The following is an 8,821-nucleotide window of genomic DNA, read 5'->3' on the forward strand; positions in this document are numbered from 1 at the left end:
TCTTGAACATTTATCCGTGTATACAAAACTAAAGTCGTTTAGCACACTTTAGCACTAAATTTAGAATACACAATTTCATTAGTCTTTTTCCCTGTAGAACACAATGTTCATTCCTAAACGTTGTCGTTTGTTTTCTTTTTGTTTTTTTTTCTTTAGTTATCACAAATTATTGTTCCTCGTATTTATTATTGTTTCGAACATTATAACGGAGCTCAGATGCCTTCCAATACTTTTTTTCTTTCGCTTTTTCTTCCTTTTATATATCAATGCAATCATCGCGACTCTTTTAATTACACAATCCACGATGCCCGCAGCGCGATCGCCGGGGGGNTTCTCCTCTTTGTTCGGTAACTTTTTTTTTTTCCTTTCTTTCATCGGTGTATATTTGCCTTTATGTCGAAGTAAATCACTTTCTACCTACATGTGTGTGTGTGGTCGTTAAAAAAAAATATATATATATATGTGTATATATATGTACATATACATATACATATTTATATATATATGCATTATATATATATGTATACATATATGTGTGTATGTCTACTAATCGGGCTTATAGGTGTAACACCGCAGGGTAAAGAGTGGGACTATGGATTTGGAGGAGGTGTGGTCGGTGTTGTATGCGCGGAGGGTGATGCACTCGCGACCATCGTCGGACTGGCCGGCTGTTGCAATGGCAGGAACGCTGATCCCAAGCTAGGTTTCAATTGGAATGGTACGCACGGCTTTGGGCAATAGTCTAGTTTGCTCAAATCTTTGGGCCGCCTACGCACACAACATATACACATATGTACTCGTACACCAAACAGCATCATTTAAACGGTAGGTAGTAGTCGTTAAGATACATGTATTAACAGACACATAATATATATATATATTAATGTCCACGTTACCTCGCTTCTTCCACGAATTTGAGGTTGACTTTCTCACAGCCATCGGGTGGTTCCCTCGCCAGGAACCTGTTAATGTGAGGGGAGGTGCCGAGACGTCCTTCTCTGTCTTGTTCAGGCGTTGAACCGCGGCTTCCGCCTACAAATGAAAGAGCAACGTTAGGCGGCACGTATTCGTGGAAAGAAAAAAAAAAACGACTTGTTTGAACGTGTGTGTGTATGTGTGTATTGTCGATGATCAAGATATATATAACGGAGATTCATGCCATTCACTATTTTTAATAAATACTTGCGTGAATATATGTAAACAGGTTTATGTAAAATGGGGGGAGGGAGTGATACGTGTGTGGCGCGCGTTTGTATTGCGACGAAAATAAATGGATAAAAGTCGAGAAATTGTCTCTCTTCATGCTACATTTAGTAACATTTAATAACAGCAAAGATACAGATATGGGAAACGCATGTGTGGATAATAAAATGCGTATAATATTCCTGTTTCTTTCCGCGTGCTGTAAAGGAACGATTGCGCAATGGATAAAATAAAACGATTTTAAATAAACGAACGCGACATGGGCGAAAAAATAACAAAGATAAATCTATTGAGGCGCTTCTTCTCTAAGACTGTGAATTCATTGCGGTGTCGTCATGCATATCTTCCGAAACACGGATGTTTCGGTTTTTGTGATACAACAGGCACATTTTAATATGCCGACAGCGACATTAATAGCGATGAAAAGAACATCTGAAGAATGAGGAAGAACGCAGTTCAATGATGTACATAAAACATTCATGGACAATAGCGGACTCATGCATCTAGTTCAAGAATACGTATATATACACGAGTATCTAGTTTACCTATTGTTTACTTAATATAGGCTGTATATCTAACGTGATATGCGTGTTATTGATGGCGAAAAGTTTCGATAAGGTCTTGAATATGCAATATCGACACAATGTGACTGCAAAAATTCATGAGCACAAATTTCTTTGTCTGTCAACGATTATATCTCTCTTCGAACGGCGGTCTTTTAGGAATCGGATAATATCATGCATACACGAGACGAATAGATATATATCCTACAATGTATCTCGGTAAATAAAAATATGCGAACTGTACTTATTTACGTATGTAACAGGTAATACGTATAGGTCATTCAATACGGAATACCAATTAACAGCAAAGTCGAGGGGGGATTAAAGACAAACAAATTTGTTAAATGAGACTCGTGAGGACGAGAAAAAAAAAAGTCAAATCTTTCCGCAAGTGTATGCTCCAACCTTGTAAGAGATCGCTAGGCGGACGGGACGCATCCATAAGACCAGGAATCAGCGGAGACTCAGAATTCCTAGATGGAGGGCCTGTCTCAACAGGCGCACACCTTTGGTTAGTGTGTTATTTATACTATCATACGCGCGTTAACCAGAAATAAAAATTAGCCAGAAAATATATATCTATATGTGTACATATATATATATATATATATATATATCGGTGAACAACCGTAATGACTATGTAAGAGGAGTAAAAACTGACTTGACATTATTAGGATTAAATGGCACTAGAATATCCGTACTTGGCTCTTAATAGCCCGATATTGATAATTTACTTCCCATCGGAAACCTGATAATTTAAAATTGAGTAAAAACTGAAAATGTAAAAGAAAATCTCCTCAGTTGAAATCGTAAAATCACCTTGAGGGAAAATCGAGTTAAAATATTACACGTCTTTCGTTTGTCTCGAGTAACTTACAATGACTCGTCGTAGTACAGTCGACAACATGTGTATACTGATACCTTTTCCTACATGAAAAATTACACAATTTTCAGCCATATATACACAAAGTGTTATTTTTTTGCTTAAACAATCTGGTTATTCTCAGAATTTAACAAAAAATGTCACTCTTGTTCACTATTTTTTTATTCCGATAATTAAACAGTAGCGCTGTAGAGCCATTATAATCCTATCATTACATATTGTAAACTAACTAGAATTACTCCTGCCTGAATTTTCAACTTTACGGATTATGTGTAAAGCTGAAAATCGTGTGATTCTCCATCTAAGGAGTGGTGCAGCATACACAACGCCGACTGAACGTCGGATAGCTGAGAGAGTTACGTCAGTGCCAAGAGAAGAAGTCAATTTTCCGATTTTCAAGATCGATTCTGAAAATTCTCCCGCGAAAAGGTTTTCTTTTCGTGCACTCCCGATTTATTTTTACGACACAGAAACATCGCTTTTCCGCTTGTACCGTCAATAACGGAATAAAGGAAGATACAATCTCCAGACTAAACGCGACAATTTTGGATTTCGATATCTCAATTGCTGCCTAGCAATCGTTCGAGAGGGTTTATCGGGCTTAACGGTTGCGAACCCCTCTTGCGTCACACATGTAATAAACCATCGTGATTACCAGGTGGGAACTAAGCGTATGCGCGGCCGCGCGACTTACCTGACGAATAAGAACTGGAGGGAAGGTCGGTAGCCGGCGTTTGTGTGTTAACACTTCGGGTGGCCCGCAATAGGTCCGCTAAAGGAGCGCGATGTCCTTCAGGTGTGATTTGTTCGCGATATCGTGCATACTAAAAAAAAATCACATACACAACGATCACACACACACATCGACAGAATATCGATTTGTCGTACGATAGATAGCTGAGAGAGAAGAAGGAATCCTGCCTTCTATTTGCAAGCAACAGTTCATACTCGTCGACAAATTGCCTCTTCGCGTCTCAAAATGAAAATGCCGCGTTAATAATAATAATAATAATAATAATAATAATAATAATAATAATAATAACAACAACAACACTGAGGAAAGTTCTACCTTGTCTTCTACTGGATGGTCTGCGTCGCTAGTATTGGCTACAGATTTGAGCACGAGTCCTTCGATCTCCTGGTTCAATCCCTCGATGGACGAACGCATTGGAGGCCTGATCGGTTTCATCGGGATATTCATGGGGCTCGCTTTTGTACTCAAACTAAACTGATTGTCTGCAAGCACACGCGACGGATATTAGACGCACGGCGTTCAATCGATCCCCGGCGCGCGGGACGAACGCAGCTCTCTCTCTCTTTCTCTCTCTTTCTTTCCGCTGGGTTTACTCACGCATGGATGTCTGTGAAGCAATACTGGGCAAAAGTACTGAGTGATCTCCGGGAAGTGCGGGCGGCGGGCCACCCGGCATGATTAATCCAAATGCCGCTGTCCGTTCTCTACTGCTGGTGCCTTCTTTGTTTGTACGTTGTAATCTATGATAAAAAATGCATCGAGAGGTACAACATATAAAGGCGTCCTGACAACGGATTATGATGGGTGCTCCTCCAACAAGAAACACCACATTTGTGTACACGGCAACCTGAAATCTAACTAAGCAGCATCCGTGATCTACGTTTGCACGCTGGCGATAATCTAATCTCCGTGCTGTAACTACCAGTGTTACAGTTTACATCCCAGACAGTACAACGTTTAAAATCGGGGCATAACCTTTCAGACGTCTTAGAGACATCTTATGTTCCCGATTTTAGACGTTATGCTGTCTGGGATGTCATGCATTGTAATATAATTATTTACACGGCATGTAACATCGATAGTCGCACCGGCGGAAATCATTAAACTGGTTCTAACTACTGCTGTTCACGTAAACGTGGATTACGGAAGTTACTAAGGGCCAGTCTCACAGCAACCTCCGATTAACTCAAACCGTCGATTATTTCACTGGAATTGACCAGAAACAACCAATCACGATTGACACTTAACTGATCAGTTAAGTTAATCAGAGCTTGCGAGACTGGTCATAAATCGGTTTAAAGTTCTCGTAGTGAACGTAGTCTAGACGACACAATGTGACACAAACGCCTTCCTATGATACAACACGACACAGCAACAGAGCAGAGTTGAACATTTGCGTTAGTATTATGGCTCTGCCAACTCTTTAGTAATTTTTTATATTATTTTTTAGCAGCATTGTAATAACAAAGTAGCAGTTGACATTCTACAACATTTATATTCTGCCAAACAACAAATATATTTGTGTGATAAATAAAAGTTATAATTGACGATAAAGCTACTAGCATTTTCTCTTGAAATAGATTTGAATCGTTCCAGGAACGATTAGTGACGTTTTAAGTTCTGTAATTGGTTAGTAGAGACTTGTGATGTTACTAATTGTTCCTGGTCCTGAGCGACCAAGACCCGCTTCATTCGAAAACGTTATACACTAACATCTAGTATATCATCGCCAACTAACGACTGTTTCGAAAATTAAGCAGTTCCATCAAGCTTTCATACACTCTGTGTTCTCAATTATGTGGCACGGTGTCTCCCTGTGTTTCCTTATTGGAAGGCACCCTACGTAACAGTCAGAAGGTACAGTTGACGATAAGAACACTCACCGATGCCTGAAGTACTTTTCCAATTTCTCATCTGTGGTAGTTTGGTCTGTGGGATGACGAGGGTGCATCTTTCTTGGTTCGTTGGACCATTCTTCCGTCTGCAACGAAGATGAAAGTCGTTAGATCAAGCAGATCGCCAAGTCACTCGGTGAAACCACCAACTAGAGTAACGTTACATCAATGTTATCAATTTCTCACTCGGCGATGTTAACGTTGTTACATGGAACACATTGCGCTCACATTGTCGAGTGAGAAGTTGTAACATCGATGTAACGTTACCGCTAGCTGGGTGTTTACTGAGAAATTTCACGCGAATGATAAACGTGCTAGTTCTCTCTTCGTTTTGAGACACGACACACGTTGATTACGATTGGTTTCCTGCGGGCTTCCCCACGGACGCGTCCGGGAACACAGGATGCTCTCACCTGAGTGGACTTGTCCACCAGGAGAAGACTGGAATGCAGATAATAAGAGTCACGTGGCCACTGTCCCTTCAAATAGATGGTATCCAGCGACGCTGTCCGTCGAATGCTTTGGCTTCCGCTCAAGCTATCGCTGCAACGGCCGCTCAACGTTTTTGATTTGGCTGCAAAGCACAAGAACGTTGAATCAATCGGACCAACGGCGGCGCAAAAGTGCGCCATTCTAAGATAAACAAAGCTACATGGTATAATATCGTGTGGTAAGTGAAGTACGCATATACCAGACCGAGCTATGAGAATTGTTTTCGGTTGCTGGACCGACTCTGAAAGAGCGTGTTTCTGTGAGAGATAAAACGACGATAGAGAGGAGGCGTAAACAATAAGCTCGCGCACGGTGTAACCGAACTAAAAATGTCTTCTTCGGTTACTGTGATCGTGTGGACATGTATACGTGACATGTGTGACGAGGATGCCGATGTGTGGAGGTGTGATTGTGGTGATCGAGGCTCCCTGTAGTGACTCCACCGCGCTCACGAAGACGTGACATCGTGTAGAGTGTGCGTGATTGCGATACAAACAACCTGAGGGGCAAGAAAGAATCCATCGAGTATCAGTCACCGATGGAGAAGTCCAGTCACACACGTGTGTACCGCAATGATGCGCAGAGAGGTGCCAGAATGACACAGTACGAATGAGTTGCCGAATACTTACGAGTGAGCACGGATTTTGCAACGAGCAACCGTAAGTAACGAGTACTCGAGGGTAAACGGAACAACACAACGTTTTTCCGAGTCAACGTGCGATCATCAACGCGACACATGGACTTGCCCCGTCCTCGCTCCTCCTCTCTGTTCCTCACGTCGAGCAAGCGAGAGATCTCGGATCGAACAACGGGCACACTCACACACACAATCAACAAATCGTCCCGCAAATAAATAATCCTGACTGCGCAAAGTGTTATACCCCATGTCTCCGTGCGACACATGGAAAAGAGCGCCGGGCCAGCCAGCTCCTACGTACCTCCGACAAGTAGCGACACAAGACACCCCACGGTTTCCCACGGGGAGAGAGAATGGCTTAACTCTCTCTCCCGCAAAATGTTAACCTCGCACCGAGCACTCGCCGATTCGGTCCTTACATACCTCCTGGGGAAGCACGATCCCGAGGAACAATCCCCTCGATTCCGCGCTTCCAGCACAAGCGGCGGTATCGGTCGGACCCATTTCGCGGATACCCAGAATCATCACTGGGGGCTGATCGGTTCGCCCACGGCGATGAGTACCCCAGTGCCCGGTGGGAGGTCACGCGCGCGCGACAATGTATCAAGGGTACGTACTTGTCTCTCTCTCTCTCTATCTACTTCTCTCTCTCTTTCACTCTCGCTCTCTCTCTCTCTCTCTCTCTCGCTAGCGCTCTTTCTCTCTCCCGTTCGCTTGTTCTCCCTCTTTCTTTCTTTCTTTCTTTCTTTCTCACTCACTCACTCACTCACTCACGCACACACTCTCTCTCTCTCTCTCTTTTACACCGGGTGAGAGCGATCGGGGATTCCACGAGCAGCACAAAGAACGAGCGCCCGCGGCACGACGGTGGCGGCGACGTACCTTTATAGGACAGGGACCCGGGGCTCCGCTGTCCCGAGGAAGACGACGTCTCCGGCGAGATGCGCGCCCGCCAGGCCGCCGCGTTCGTCGGCGAGACGGTGGGACTGTTGCTGTTGCTTTTTCGCAGGCTGCTTCCTTGCCGGCTCTGCCTGAGCAGCGAGCTCACGGGCAGGGTGGCGCGCATCGGGCCCTGCTTCGAGCATGGCGAGGACTTTCGCATACGCTGCGAGCTCGACATCTTCCTCTCTCTCTCTCACTCGCGCTCTCGCCCTCACGCGGCGTGCGAGCGGCGCCGGCGAGCGATTCGCGGCTCCGCGGAGCGGACGCGCGCACCTGGCGGCTTCCTCTTGCCCGAAAAGAGCCGCTCTCTCTCTCTCTCTCTCTTTCTCTTTCTCAGGGCGCGGGAGCACCGACGAAGTCGCGAGCGCGCACTGACTAACGACCACGGCGATCTTGGGAGGACGCCCGTCGCGGCGTCCCGACGCGGAGGACTCGCTGTGCGCGGCCACCGACGAGATTTTCACCGACTACCGGAAGGATTCACTCAGCGAGGTCGACGACGGCGGCAGCGGCGGCGGCGGCGGTGACGGCGGCGGCGGCAGCAGCGGCGACGGCGGCGCGACGACAATGCCCTACGCGTCTTGTCATTTGCAATGTTCTGCTGCTGCTGGCTGGCTCGGCACGCGCGTCACGTGACCGCCCGTACTCGTCGGCCATTGGTGGGCGCGCCAGTGCCCGCGGAGCGTCGTACTACGCGAGGACGTGCGGCACACCGCGTTCCATTCACTACCACCGTAGCACGCAGCACTGTGGCCGCCAGTGTGTGGTGGTAGCTAGCGTCCTTTCGGCGTCTCGCTCCCACTCGTGCGCTCAGCCCGTCCTTCTCCCGCACGTGAGCGTGCGCGCGCGCGCTCAGGAACGTACCAACTATGCGTGGGCGATCGCGCGACGACGACGGCGTTCGTCGGTCCTCGAATTCGGTCGAGACGCTTCGGTGGCTGAGATAACTTGTAATACTTATATATATATGCACATATTTAAGGACTTATATCTATCTCCTTCTATTACCTGTATATCTCTCTATTGAATTAATTAATATGAAAGTAGCATTCATAAGAAAATAAAATACATTTGTATTTGTGATATTACGTATATGTCTATTTCAAATTCGTTTTAAATTAATATTTATTATTTAAATAATAAAATAAGTATACAAGAACGTAATTTCGCTTGATAAATACTAAATTTACGAGGGGCCCCCTTGACGCGCCACTGAAAATACGGCACTGATGGGCAACATATCCTTAATGGGGAGACTCCGTGAGATTTCGAAGGTTTTAGTTTTGCCTCGAACGCCTTGTTGTCAGTGTCATTGTTAAGTTGGATATATACTGTGTGAGCGAATAGCGAGTGTATAAAATTTCGCGTCTAAGCGCACGAATTTTCTTTGATGAACCACGGATTATGAGCAAATCGGCCTGAAACATTCTGTTCGGATTTGTCATGGCATAT

General features: G+C 45.0%; 1 protein-coding gene across 5 annotated transcripts; it reads right to left on the reverse strand.

Moving 5' to 3' along the window:
* Positions 1 to 337: 337 nt before the first annotated feature.
* LOC106751131 (protein FAM117B-like) lies at positions 338 to 8,384 on the reverse strand. 5 transcript variants are annotated; one of them, XM_014631927.1, is made up of 10 exons: positions 6,420 to 6,713; positions 6,137 to 6,289; positions 5,712 to 5,872; positions 5,287 to 5,384; positions 4,001 to 4,143; positions 3,719 to 3,885; positions 3,344 to 3,473; positions 2,172 to 2,252; positions 897 to 1,032; positions 338 to 768 (listed from the first exon to the last, which is right to left on the reverse strand). In XM_014631927.1, the coding sequence occupies exons 1-10, from the start codon at positions 6,691 to 6,693 to the stop codon at positions 591 to 593; spliced, it is 1,521 nt and encodes a 506-aa protein (XP_014487413.1). In that variant the 5' UTR covers positions 6,694 to 6,713; the 3' UTR covers positions 338 to 590. The 5 variants fall into 5 exon arrangements, with proteins under 5 accessions (XP_014487413.1, XP_014487416.1, XP_014487415.1 ...); XM_014631930.1 differs by lacking the exons at positions 6,137 to 6,289; positions 6,420 to 6,713 and adding an exon at positions 7,310 to 8,383; XM_014631929.1 differs by lacking the exon at positions 6,137 to 6,289.
* Between the last annotated feature and the right edge of the window lie 437 nt (positions 8,385 to 8,821).

Source organism: Dinoponera quadriceps, unplaced genomic scaffold (assembly GCF_001313825.1).
Source record: "Dinoponera quadriceps isolate SergipeBrazil2010 unplaced genomic scaffold, ASM131382v1 scaffold6118, whole genome shotgun sequence".
Classification (NCBI taxonomy): domain Eukaryota; kingdom Metazoa; phylum Arthropoda; class Insecta; order Hymenoptera; family Formicidae; genus Dinoponera; species Dinoponera quadriceps.